Below are 13,875 nucleotides of genomic sequence, written 5' to 3'. Positions count from 1 at the left end.
TGGATAGTCACTTTCATGCCTAAAATCTTTTAATCAATAAGTTCGTACAAATTGATAAATTATAAAGGCCCGCTCCGTAGTGAAAAGATAGAATCAAGATAAGCAAAAAAAAACCCAGTGAGTATGTTCCCATTTCTATCAAAGGTACGCTGATTATTTTGGTTATTGGCAATAAGCCTCATGCTTCTCCTGCAAGAAAATTCAGAATTAACTCCAAATCAGGCACATAAAACACCAATACAGCAATTACTGTCAGGCAAATACAAAATCAGGCCCAAATTATATTTTATCTAAGAGATTGTTGTCCTAATACTTAAACACGCTAAATAATATGATGTGCATGTTTGATCAGGTTTTAATTTAACAGACCTGTTGATGACTTCTATCATCATGTCAAGAAAATACTACTAAAAGTCTTGGAGATTACATCAGGTTCAAACATTGACAAACGTAGATGCAGCCATGCTTGAGCATGAACCAACACAACATGCAACATCACACCAAATTCACTCATACTTTCAGTACACCACAAAACTATAGCAAAAACTACATCATATCTAATGATAAAAAGCACGTCTGGATGGCTGGATCACTCCAGGCCACCACCAGTTCCGCTTACTTTTTCATCCATCGGACCATCTTTGAAAGCTGGTGTCCATGTACTGGAAATCCAACCTTGTCATTATGACCTATAGTGGAACAGGAACAAATACTTATGTGTATTTGTTCCAAATAAAAACTCAAATATCGGAGGATTATAGCAAATTATTTTCAAAACTACAAGATAGATAAATAGCAACTATATTACAAGTGCAAGGTCACTCTCAACTCTAATCGAACTGTGAATATTGGAAAGTGGAAATGAATTAAACCCTTTCTGGCCCAAACATCTTTTAATTGAAGATATCACAAGAATATAAGATGACCAACTTATTTTTTATATGTACCAATGCTCCACAACGAAGGGCGGGCCTGGTGCAGCGGTAGAGCCTCACCGCTTGTGACCGAGAGGTCCCAGGTTCGAGTCGCGGTCTCCTCACATTGCACTTCGTGAGGGTAAGACTTGCCACTACCAATGCTCCACAACGTGTGTACCAAGTTCTTTGAGGTTTCAGAATAAGTTTCAACATCCCAAATTATCACAACAACAACAGATAGATGGACGCTATGAAATATCTCAGCACTTCCTATGAATAATCAGTGACCGAAACCAAAGGAGCCGCGCACATACACGTTGATGCGCACACACATCCTTATGCTTCTCTAATCAGTACATCGATACATGCCTATGTTTTTTATCTCATGTATACGCATGCAATTCAATAGGACAAAAGATGCATTTGTTAACAAGATTAGATGGAGGGGAGGAGAGAGACCTCACGAGGCCATACCATCTCGGAGTGGTGGCCTACAGTAGAACCTTGGTGGTGTGGTAACCAGAAGACACCAGCAGAAGCAACTCCGACTGGGCTGCAGGGAAGACGAACACTAGCTCATCCTCCGTGCCTCCCTGTCGCCATCCTGGCAACACAGCGAGCCCCTCCTGCAGCCCACTGTCACACGCCGTCAACTGCAGAAGCCGTTCGATTTGTTGCCATGGGTGACCCTGTAAGTGCAGAACTCCGAATATTAAAATGAGAAAAGTCTAAACAGAAGCAAACGAACTCCAAGACCACCTAGGAAATGATTGCAAACTGCAGCATGCACAAAGAAATTTCGTATTTTTTGCATTACAATTAGAATAGAGAGAATTTAAGCAATGAACAAAAGAGCGACGGAACAACTTTCTCGTTGGTGTGTGCACTCACACCCGGCAGCCCAAGGAACCGGAGACAAATCGTTGGCACGCAGCTGAATAACACTCGCTAATAGACTGAACATAAATTCAGATGAACGTGACTTTCTCTACTAACTACATGTTTAACGGAAGAAAAGCTAAAATATTTAGCCAGAATGGATGGAGGAAACCGGAGGAGGAAGAGAGAGGCTTCACCGCGCTGCAGTAGTTTGCTTCGATTGGTGGCCGGCGGTAGGTGCAGGTGGTCGCCACTAGTAGGTCGAGGGCCGGGTTGCCAGAAGAAGACGCCTGTAGCAGCAGACTGTGCAGGCGACCACCGGCTTGTCCCCCGTGCCTCCCCGCCGCCATCCCGGTGCCGCAGTGAGCCCGTCCCGCCGCCCGCGGTCACACGGCATCACCAGAAGGAGCCGTTCGATCTGTGGCAGTGGGTGGTCGTGGATGCGGCCTGGAGATGAAGTTGGGGAGGAGGGCCAGCCGGCCAGAGCTAGAGGGATCCAGCGGCGACGCTGCTTTGGAGGATTCCTGTGGGTCTAGGGCTCGCCGTGGGGGCTGCAGAACGGTGATTCCACGACAAAGAGACGGTACATGAAGAGGAGGAGTTGGTGACGGTGCGAGGGATCGCCGGAATCGGCCGTGATTTGCCGGCGATGAGAAGCGGCGCTGCGAAGGGGAAAAGACGTGTCGCTGTGTTGGGTAGAGGATGTGAGGGGTGGGGTGGGGTTTTCTGCTGGCTTTTGGACTTGCCAGAAGATTTTCGTTCGCTCCAAAAATAAAAATTTTATGGAGGGAGTTTGGATCCATCGTTGATTGTTTGGAGCGGGAATGAGGATGGACAACGGAGATCTATCGTGCCACGGATCGATGACATGTAATCCCGTGCTATGTCTTAATTACATGATGAAAATCAGTAGTAGTATACTAGTCAATCTGGTCCAATTACTAAGTCTTTGTGGACGGTTCGACTTTCCAAATTTTTCTGGTCCATCCTTAATTACCGTTTTGCATGCGTGTTTATGGTTGTGTGATTCCAATAAAGTACATAGCTTAGCTATACGAAAATTAGAGGGGCAAATTTTCAGCAGATTTACTTCTTTGATATTTAACAGATTTCTTGAAAGCACGTACAACCAAAACAAGAAAAACTAGGAAAGTACTATTCACATGATGGACTAGGAAAGTACTATTCACATATAAGACATATATTAAGAGATGCTCGTCTAAGAGCATCTCCACGGCCGACGCAAAAGTACGTTGTCCACGTGACTAAATAACTGAATCTGCACCTTATCCCAGCGGCTCTGCGTAAATTAATCGGACCGTTCGTGGCGATGCATTTTAAAATACGTCGGGTCGTTGGAGATGTGCTAACAAAAACCAACCACAACATGCGTGATATATGTACCTCCATTTTCACGCCACCAGTACAACCTAACGCCACTACTACCAAAACAATGGTGGCGTACAATACCATATTATATTTCGCTTGGTCAAGATGCTGGCCCCACCTAGTGGCGGTGTTTCGTTTCTAACGCAACGCTATCAGTAGTAGCTTAGTGGTGGCGTTTAACTTTTTTGCAACGCCATTGTAATTAACAGTAGCGTTGCAGAAATGACATGCGCCACTAACTATACAGACTGGTGGTTGGGCCGCTGGCCACAAACTGGGAGTTTTCTACTGTAATTCTAAAATCTTCCTCCGAGATAGTCATGCTTGTGAATGATGTGCCACTTTGGAGTTGTGTAATCGATTTACCTCTTTACACCATCCTTTTTACACCCGTAATAGGATTCCATGCAACACGGGTAGGGATTCCGACCATTCCTCTCTGAGTTCCAGGTGAAACCATGTTTTGTGGTCCCCATGGAGTGTACCCCCAATTTATCATCCAAAGTGGTGATTCCATGTGAAGCTTATCTTTTTTTTTGTGTTAATGTGGGTCCTATAAACATGAAAACGTCAAAAGGATCACACGTTCTTACAAGAGTTGGGACGAAGGCCTCGAAGTGGGAGCTTAACACTATAAGTCTAAAATCTTCCTCCGGGGTAGTCATGTTTGAGAAAGAGGTGCCACTTTGGAGTTGTGTAATCGATTTTCCTATTTACACCATCTGTTTATGCCCATAATAGGATTCCATGCAACAAGGGTAGGGATTCCATGTGAAGCTTATCTTTTGTGTGTGTGTTAGTGTGGGTCCTATAAACATGAAAACATCAAAAGGATCCCACGTGCTTACAAGAGTTGGGACGGAGGCCTCGAAATGGGAGCTTAACACTATAAGTCTACAATCTTCCTCCGTGGTAGTCATGTTTACGAAAGAGGTGCACTTCAGAGTTATATCTTGGCTTTTCCTCTTCACACCACACTTTTATACCCATATAAGTACCGAATGCAATAAGGGGATATTTTTTGACCCTTCCTCTCACGGTTTTAAGCGAAACCCTATTTTGTGTGCCTCGTGGTGCCTACCCCTTGTTTACTTCTAAAGTCATGATCGATTCCAAGTGCTCATGTATTTGTTTGTGACAGTGTAGGTATTGGGAACATGAAAACCTCAAAAGGACTCCAAGTCCTTATTAGTTAACAGTATAATGGAACCACCTAGAAGCAACCACAGTAATTTAACTCTCTGGACCGTCTGATTCAGCCGTTGGACGTTTCAGATGCATCCTCGTTTCCCGCATCGTTGATGAAGTGGTTTCGTTCCTTAAATCGCGCCGAACGGGCCAACCCAACATCACAGGGCTGCTACTCCGCACGCCGAGCTAGCCCAGCTTTGGTTGATCGGGCCGTGAATAGTTCATGTGATAAGAGTTGATCGTGGCCTCGAAGTGGGAATTTTGTGCTATAATTATGAAATCATCCTCCAGGGAAGTTATGTTTGCAAATGGGGTGCCAGTTCAGATTTGTGTATTGATTTTCCTCTTTATGCCACCCTTATATGCACTATTATTAATTGAAAACAATAATCGGGCGACCCACGGGTCATCCATTGGTATAAACTCGTGCCCATATCATTCCCATGGCTAATCATGTCGCCCGTGGATATTGCCCATGGGAAAACCTGCCAACCCATACCCCGCCAGCTTAGGTGCAAATCTAGGGTTTCGTATGAGATGCCACTTCAAAGTGGTTCATGGTCTAGGTTTTATGTATATCTTCTATTTTCTAGGCCTAGGGAGATTTATCTCGGCTTGGTCGATTTCATCGCGAGCTAGCACAGAGTAGTAGGATCGTTCGAGACGGTTTGCATATATACATGTCATGATGTGATGTGATGCTTATGTATATATCACATATCCATCCATTCTAAACGGTGAAATCATAATATGTACTCTCTCCGTTCATAAAAGGATTGGTCTAAATTCGAAGGTATGTATACACTCTAGATGCATTCCAATTTAGAAAAACATGTCACATATTTTTATGAATATACATAGTAACTTTTGTTTTTGCGAATTAACATATGTAGCAACTAGGATTCAACACTAGTATTTTTAGCTAGTGAAAGAACGAGTTAGGTACGTACTATTGCATGCGATACATCACATGTTGTTATTGACTGTTTTAGTGTTGAGTACAATAAATAATTCGGCAGCAAAAAATTTATTTCCAGCCAAAGATGAAAACCAAGGGACGGACGCACAAGTCCCCAGCCAGTCCATTCCCCTCCCCTTTTCTCTCACCCAACTCATGCCGCCGCCCACGCATGCCGCCGCCGCTCGCCGACGAAGCTCCGGCGCCTTCTCCCCGCTGGTTTCCCGTCGACGAAGCCCTCCCTAATCGCGCCGCCACGAAAAGCTGTCTCCTTTCCGGCGGCGGCGTGACCGGGACCCTGCAGGACGGCGGCCGGCGCAGGAAGACGGGAGGACGGACTGCTGCTTGTGTCCCCGAGCCTACTGCATCCCCGACCTGCTGCATCCCCCACCCGCAGCGAACCCTAGTGCTTGCCGGGACTGCAGGCCGGGGTCGAGGACGACGGCGCTCGCCTCGCACAGTGCGGCTGGCCCTCGCCGTCGATTCAGCGGCCATGGGAGTCGCTGCTCGTCCAAGGGAACCTCCAAGTCCGCCGCCGCGGGCGAGCTCCGGCATCCCGCTCGCCGGCGTCCTCGGGGGGCCGCCCGACACGGCCGACAGCGCCGGACGAGGCGCGCTCACGACTTGCAGGAGCTCGCCACGGAATCCCCACATCCACGCTGCCGCCCAGGAATACCTATCGCCAACCAAAGGTCGAAATTAATTTTCCCCTGTCCTAGCGCTACAATCGACACCATGTCCGCCACCTAATCTTGTATGATACTGCTGCAGGATACATTGCTCTAGTTAACTATAGATTCTCATACTAGTGCTGCGTGGTTCAAATTTCCATTGGATATACATATGAAGAAATTTTCGCACCTACAGGAAATTCACCTGGGTGTCCCTGGCAAGAGTGCAAACCACCCCGTGAGTTCACTGCGGCAGCGGCATGCTATGGCAGCTGGTGGCCATCGTCTTCAACTCTGTGGGCTTTGGTAAATTTCTGGTTCCTCTTATTTCTCCTCTATTTTCTCCGTGATAGCACGCCCATCTAGCTCTGCCTATGTGTGTTTCGGATGGAGTGGGTTTGATATGAATTTTTTGGAAAATATGATGGTTTGATGGCAGTGGGTTTTGTTGAAATTGTTGCAATACCCTGTTCATATTTTTAGTGAAGAACACTACGGCCGAATGAATGCTTCAGTTAGTCTCTGTTTTCATTGCGTGATGGTTTCTTATGTGCGGTTAGTAGGGATCAAATCCCTCGAGCAGCATGTCATGCTGGCACCGGATTCATGTTTGTCCTATTTGCATTGCCTGATGTTATTCATATGTGGTAGTTCAATATCACATCAATGAAGCAGCCTATCTTCTCCGCGCCTCAATTGATTTTTGCCCTATGTCGCCTTTGCACAGTATAAGCCTTAAGCCTTTTTCTGCTTGTTGATGGCAATTGCTTTCACAACTCACATCGAAAACAGCAAGAAAAAGCTAGCGAAACGTAGCAACAATTCAAAATCTTGTTCGTTTTTGAATTGTTGCAGTTTGTAAATCGCTTATATTTACCATGATGGCTTAAGAGCCTAATTCTTGATCATACTTTAGTATTTTGCAACTCTTTATATGTATATTTGATCATAATCTTGTTTTCCTTCTATTTTCTAGGTTGCTTTGAACCCTAGATCACTTATATGCTATCTCATGATGTTTGTTGAGTAATTGGTTTCTTTTTCTAACATGTGAGGTGCACAAGTGTATGCGGTCATGTAACCAAGCTGCTGCTTTTTGGAGCTGATCTGGACTACTAGTTCAACAAAGTAGTTAAATCTTTTGTTAGTCAAGACTATACAGCCACCTTACAAGGATATATTAATTCTGTTTGGGCCTGTTTGAAATGCCTATGATGTTGCTGCTTATCTCGAAAGATCGATATCTGCACCTAAGTTGTTTGTGACTTGGAAATGGTTTGTAGCTCTAGTATTTTTTTGTGTTAATAAGAAAGAAATAGACATTCTTCTGTAGCTCTAGTTTCCTTAAGATTTTGTTGAACTTTGTTGTTTGGTCGACTTGATGAATGAGAAGCTTAAACCTGAGTTGTATTGAATGTGGGAGCTCTTTGGAGCTGATCTGGACCACTAGTTCAACAAAGCAGTTTAATTTTTGTGATTCAACACAAATGCTGCTACCTTATAAGGTTGAATTGATTCTGTTGTTCCCTGTTTGAAATGTCTGTGCTGCTGTTGCTTAATGTTATCACAGGAAGGATGATTTAATACTGCTTAATATGTTGGCAAAGCTTCTAGTGTTGAAGAGTAATTGTGCTCATTGTTTGCAGAAAGAGCTTATTTTTCTCAGTATGAATTGACTTTGTAGACAGTAGAGAAATTGTTGCCTCGCTTGGAAATGACATCTACATGTACCCTGTATGTCTAGCTTGGAAATTGTTGCCTGACTTGAATGTTTTCTAGCTTTATTAATTCCTTCAGTAAGAATTTTAGAATTGGATAAGTTCCTGGCCACTTCCTTTATCTTTGTGTTTTCGAATCTCAGGGAATAAGTGGATGTGCAGCTGGCTATGAGGTAGTCATGGCCGCCGGATCCGACTGGCAGTGGCGGCCTTCTTCTTCGACTGGGCAGGTTTAGGTGAGTGTCATGTTCCTCACTTGTCTCTTCTTATTTAGGACTCTGGTGGTGTGGTTGTCTTGGCACTGTACTGGCACTGCTTTGGTTTAGTATTATGTGGTGATCTCCAATGGACAGTTGGACACTATATTGTATAGTTAGGAAATTTGATTAGATGGCATGTTTAGGTTGGATTGCTCACTGGGTGTTTTTTTTTTATCTAGCTGTAGCTACGCAACATGGTAAGAACAAAATGATACCCTTGATTCTGAATTCTACATGTTAGCATGTTACTTGCTTCCACTGAATATGCTTGTATTTGCTTGTATTTTCTAGGTTGCTTGAACCCTAGATCTCTTATATGCTATCTCATGATGTTTGTTGAGTGATTGTTCTTGTGATCGGTGTATGTGCTGTGCATAATAATCCTGGTTTCCTTTTCTAACATGTGAGGTGCACAAGCATATGCGGTCATGTAACCGAGCTGCTGCTTTTTGGAGCTGATCTGCACTACTAGTTCCACAAAGTAGTTAAATCTTTTGTGAGTCAAGACAATGCAGCCACCTTAGAAGGATGGATTAATTCTGTTTTTGCCTGTTTGAAATGCCTATGATGTTGCTGCTTATCTCAAAAGAGTGATATCTGCACCTAAGATGTTTGTGACTTGGAGACGGTTTGAAGTTCTAGTATTTTTTTTGTGTTAATAAGAAAGAAATTGACATTCTGACCATCTGTAGCACTAGTTTTAGATTATAGTTAAGTTTTTATTGAACTTGTTGTTTGGTCGAATTGATGAATGTGAACTGTGAAGCTTAAACCTGACTTGGAGCTGATCTTGTAGTTTTTATTAAATGTGGGCAGAACCTCGAGCTCTTTGGAGATGATCTGGACCACTAGTTCAACAAAGCATTTTAATGTCTGTGAGTCAACACAAATGCTGCGACCTTATAAGGATGAATTGATTCTGTTGTTTCTTGTTTGAAATGCCTGTGTTGCTGTTGCTTAATATTATCTCAGGAAGGATGAATTAATTCTGCTATTTTTATGGATCATTTGTGTTATATATCGGCAGAGCTTCTAGCGTTGAAGAGTAATTTTGCTCAATTGTTTGCAATAAGAGCTTATTTTTGAATTGACTTTGTAGACAGTAGAGAAATTGTTGCCTTTGCTTGGAAATGACATCTACATGTACCCTGTATGTCTAGCTTGAAATTGTTGCCTGACTTGAATGTTCTCTAGCTGTAGTATATCCTTTTGGAATTGGATCAGTTGGTGACCACTTCCTTTATCTTTGTGTTTTTGAATCTCAGACAATAAGTGGATGTGCAGCTGGCTAGGATGTAGTCATGGCCGCCGGATCCGGCCGGCTGGCAGCGGCGGCCTTCTTCGACTCGGTGGGTTTAGGTAAGTGTCATGTTCCTCACTTGTCTCTTCTTATTTAGGACTCTGGTGGTGTGGTTGTCTTGTCACTGTACTGGCACTGCTTTGGATTTAGTATTATGTGGTGATATCCAATGGACGCTATATTTTGTCGTTAGGAAATTTGATTAGATGGCATGTTTAGGTTGGGTTGCTCACTGTGTGGTTTTTGTTATCTAGCTGTAGCTAAGCAACATGGTAAAAACAAAATGATAGCCTTGATTCTGAATTCTACATGTTATCATGTTCCTTGCTTCCACTGAATATGCTTGTATTTGCTGCTACTGATCATTCAACTATCTGACAGTTATGTACTCCCTCTGATCCCAAAAAAGTGTCTGATTTACAATTTTGCAAACACACCCTTGCTCTTTCTATATTATCAACCCGCACTCCCATCTGAATGCAGGGCGCATGCAGCATGCAGTTCGTTTCCGTAGTGTGTGGACCATGCACGCACATGCAATCAATCAATTTGATTAATCTAAAAGGGGCTAATTAGAAAACGTAATTAGACAGTGGCTCCGACACTTTTTTAGGATCGGAGGGAGTACTTGATATCATTTGGCTTCTTATATGCCAAGTACATGCATATGCATTCTGGTAATTGGCTATGTTTGTCGTGTTTATATGGATCTCATGTGGTTATACATAAGCATAGCTTGTTTGTGTTGAGCTGTACAAATTTGCTGAAGTTGATTTGTGTGTATGTGCAGGCAGGGGAGGTTGTTGCAGGCTTCGTCTTGTGTGGCTCTGGCCGGTCCACCACGTCCCTCGCTGACTGCATTTGACTATCACGAGACTTAATGCCATTCCTTGTCCTTGGTTTTCTGGTAAAAAAGAACAGAAGATCAAGACTTGAGTTAACCATCTTAATTAGGACGTGAAAACAGGTAGTGGTGGCCTTTTTTCTATGCTTCCATGGTTAGGTGAGTTTTTGGTTCTCCCCTTGTAACGTATATGTGCTCCATGGCCGTTGAGCAGCCTGTTTACCTGCTAATTGGTAGCGATGACTAGGTTTTGGCTATAGCACACATGAGTAGTGCTTGGGCTCCTGATTCTTGGTATTCTGGGTGGTTGGATTGAATAGATTTTGTGTGTATATACCTGCTGGTAGGTGGTGGTATATACTAGCTAGCTAGCCATCTTATGATTTCCGGTACGATACATTAATGGCAGGGCGTTGAATTAATTTTTTTTACCAAAGGAATATATACTAGTTTCAATCGTGGATTACTTTTACGGACCTGATATTTGAAATGATCATTGTCGATTGATTTGGTGACTGGCTACGCGTGGCTGTCGGTGTTTTGGTTTCTTGTAATAGCTAGCAGAAGCAGTAATAGTGTGAACCTGAGATAGTGTAATGTCACGGGCGAAGTGGTGCTGGCCGGCGTGTGTTTGGGTGTGACCGGAAGTTGTAATTTTCGCTGTGCACGTTCTTAGTTGCATTCGTTTTGAATTGAACCGCTGAGTGTCCTCGGTTGCTATGGTAGTAAGCGCTCCCAGCAGCAGGCAGGCTGAAGAAGGCAGATAATATTTTGTGGATACCAATCAGACTCGTTCCACAGCTTGAATCGATCGATTGGATGAGTATGGGCTGTTCTAGGAAACTACAACTACATGATGCTCTAATCGATGGATGAATTAGTTAATGTTTGTAGGAGCGCCATGTCGCAAGAGAGAGGAAGGAACAATCGGTGGGCCGAGCAAAAGATTGGTCTTGACGGTGAGATGCATGACAGAATACTGGCGTGTGGCATTTTTTCATATTTTCGAAAATGGAGGCGGCTACGTGTACCCTGTATGTCTAGCTTGGAAATTGTTGCCTGACTTGAATGTTCTCTAGCTGTAGTATTTCCTTTTCGAATTGGATCAGTTCCTGACCACTTCCTTTATCTTTGTGTTTTCGAATCTCAGGGAATAAGTGGATGTGCAGCTGGCTAGAAGGTAGTCATCGCCGCTGGATCCGGCTGGCAGTGGTGGCCTTCTTCTTCGACTCGGCAGGTTTAGGTGAGTGTCATGTTCCTCACTTGTCTCTTCTTATTTAGGACTCTGGTGGTGTGGTTGTCTTTGCACTGTACTGGCACTGCTTTGGTTTAGTATTATGTGGTGATCTCCAATGGACACTATATTGTGTAATTAGGAAATTTGATTAGATGGCATGTTTAGGCTGGATTGCTCACTGGGTGTTTTTTTTTATCTAGCTGTAGCAACGCAACATGGTAAGAACAAAATGATACCCTTGATTCTGAATTCTACATGTTAGCATGTTCCTTGCTTCCACTGAATATCTTTGTATTTGCTTCTATTTTCTAGGTTGCTTGAACCCTAGATCTCTTATATGCTATCTCATGATGTTTGTTGAGTAATTGTTCTTGTGATCGGTGTATGTGCTGTGCATACTAATCCTGGTTTCCTTTTCTAACGTATGAGGTGCCCAAGCATATGCGGTCATGTAACCGAGCTGCTGCTTTTTGGAGCTGGTCTGCACGACTAGTTCCACAAAGGCAGCCACCTTAAAAGGATGGATTAATTCTGTTTTTTCCTGTTTGAAATGCCTATGATGTTGCTGCTTATCTCGAAAGAATGATATCTGCACCTAAGTTGTTTGTGACTTGGAAACGGTTTTTAGTTCTAGTAATTTTTTTGTGTTAATAAGAAAGAAATTGACATTCTGACCATCTGTAGTATTTCTTGTATGTCTAGCTTGGAAATTGTTGCCATCTACATGTACCCTGTATGTCTAGCTTGGAAATTGTTGCCTGACTTGAATATTCTCTAGCTGTAGTATTTCCTTTTCGAATTGGATCAGTTCCTTTATCTTTGTGTTTTCGAATCTCAGGGAATAAGTGGATGTGCAGCTGGCTAGAAGGTAGTCATGGCCGCTGGATCCAGCCGGCTGGCAGCTGTGGCCCTCTTCTTCGACTTGGCGGGTTTAGGTGAGTATCATGGTCCTCACTTGTCTCTTCTTATTTAGGACTCTGGTGGTGTGGTTGTACTGGCACTGCTTTGGTTTAGTATTATGTGGTGATCTACAATGGACGCTATATTTTGTCGTTAGGAAATTTGATTAGATGGCATGCTTAGGTTCGGCTGGCTCACTGGGTGGTTTTTGTTATCTAGCTGTAGCTACGCAACATGGTAAGAACAAAATGATACCCTTGATTCTGAATTCTACATGTTAGCATGTTTCCACTGAATATGATTGTATTTGCTCCTGCCGATAATTTGACTATGTGGCAGTTATGCACTTAATATCATTTGGCTTCTTATATGCCAAGTGCATGAATATGCATTCTGGTAATGGGCTATGTTTGGAGTGTTCAATGTTGTGTTTATATGGATGTCATGTGTTATACATCAGCAGAGCTTGTTTGTGTTGAGCTGTACAAATTTGCTGAAGTTTACTTGTGTGTATGTGAGTGCAGGCAGGGGAGGTTGTTGCAGGCTTCGTCTTGTGCGGCTCTGGCCGGTCCACCGCGTCCGTCGCTGACTACATTTGAGTAGCTACTGCTATCACGAGACTTGATGGCATTCCCTCTGTCCTCGGTTTTCTTGTAATGAACAGAAGATCAAGACTTGAGTTAACCAGCTTAATTAGGACCCGGAAACAGGTAGCGGTGGCCTTTTTGTATGCCTCCGTGTTTAGGTGAGTTAATTTGTGGTTCACCCATTGTATCGTATACGTGCTCCATGGCCATTGAGCAGCCTGTGACATGCTAAATGGTAGCGATGACTAGGTTTTGGCTATAACACAGATGAGTTGTGCTTGCGCGTTTTTTTTTTTTTTTTTTTTTTTGTGGGTAGTGCTTGCGCTCTTGATATTTGGTATTCTGAGTGGTTTGATTGTTGAATTATATACCTGCTGCTGGTGGTACGTACTAGTCATCTTATTGATTTCCAGTAAGATACATTAGTGGTGGGCTGTTGAATTTTTGTACCAAAGGAATATACTTTCAATGGTAGATTACTTTTACCGGCCTGATAATTGAAATGATCATTCTCGATTGATTTTCGATTGAGTTAACCAGTTTAATTAGGACGTGAAAACAGGCAGTGGTGGCCTTTTTTCTATGTTTCCATGGTTAGGTGAGGTTTTGGTTCTCCCCTTGTAACGTATACGTGGAGCAGCCTGTGACCTGCTAATTGGTAGCGATGACTAGGTTTTGGCTATAGCACACATGCGTAGTGCTTGGGCTCCTGATTCTTGGTATTCTGGGTTATACATCTGGGTTTGAAGCGCGCGCATGCATGTATGTAGATTGATGCGGCGGTGACAAGGGATGCAACGCGTGCAGCACGCAGGCTCAAGAGCGCAGATCGAAATGAAAAAAGAAAAAAGAAAAAAGAAAAAATAAGAAGCACGCGCGCGAGGGCGGTAGCCAAGTTTTAGGGAGTACGTTCACGAGTACATGCTTTAATGGATCCGTGCATGCTCGAATCGATCGATGAATTGTAGGCGCATTTTCCCGAGTACAACTTGTCGCGTGGAGGATTACTGTATTTACTTCCTCG

The 13,875-nt window shown here is 43.4% G+C and overlaps 1 protein-coding gene across 3 annotated transcripts in view; it reads left to right on the top strand.

Annotated features, from left to right (window-relative positions):
• The window catches only part of LOC124692417, a 57,780-nt gene extending 44,484 nt beyond the window's left edge, over positions 1-13,296 (top strand). Inside the window, exons 1-4 of one of the 3 annotated variants that reach the window (XM_047225803.1) lie at positions 8,084-8,858; positions 11,278-11,364; positions 12,203-12,299; positions 12,789-13,296. In XM_047225803.1, coding sequence (XP_047081759.1) covers positions 8,819-8,858; positions 11,278-11,364; positions 12,203-12,299; positions 12,789-12,867 — 303 coding nt within the window. In that variant the 5' untranslated portion in view covers positions 8,084-8,818 and the 3' untranslated portion in view covers positions 12,868-13,296. Of the gene's footprint in view, positions 1-8,083; positions 8,859-11,277; positions 11,371-12,202; positions 12,300-12,788 lie in introns of those variants that run through there. The other 2 variants (XM_047225796.1, XR_006999512.1) reach the window with 2 other exon arrangements.
• Positions 13,297-13,875: the final 579 nt, after the last annotated feature.

This window comes from Lolium rigidum, chromosome 1, assembly GCF_022539505.1.
Source record: "Lolium rigidum isolate FL_2022 chromosome 1, APGP_CSIRO_Lrig_0.1, whole genome shotgun sequence".
Taxonomy (NCBI): domain Eukaryota; kingdom Viridiplantae; phylum Streptophyta; class Magnoliopsida; order Poales; family Poaceae; genus Lolium; species Lolium rigidum.
This window is presented reverse-complemented; position numbering and strand designations above follow the sequence as displayed.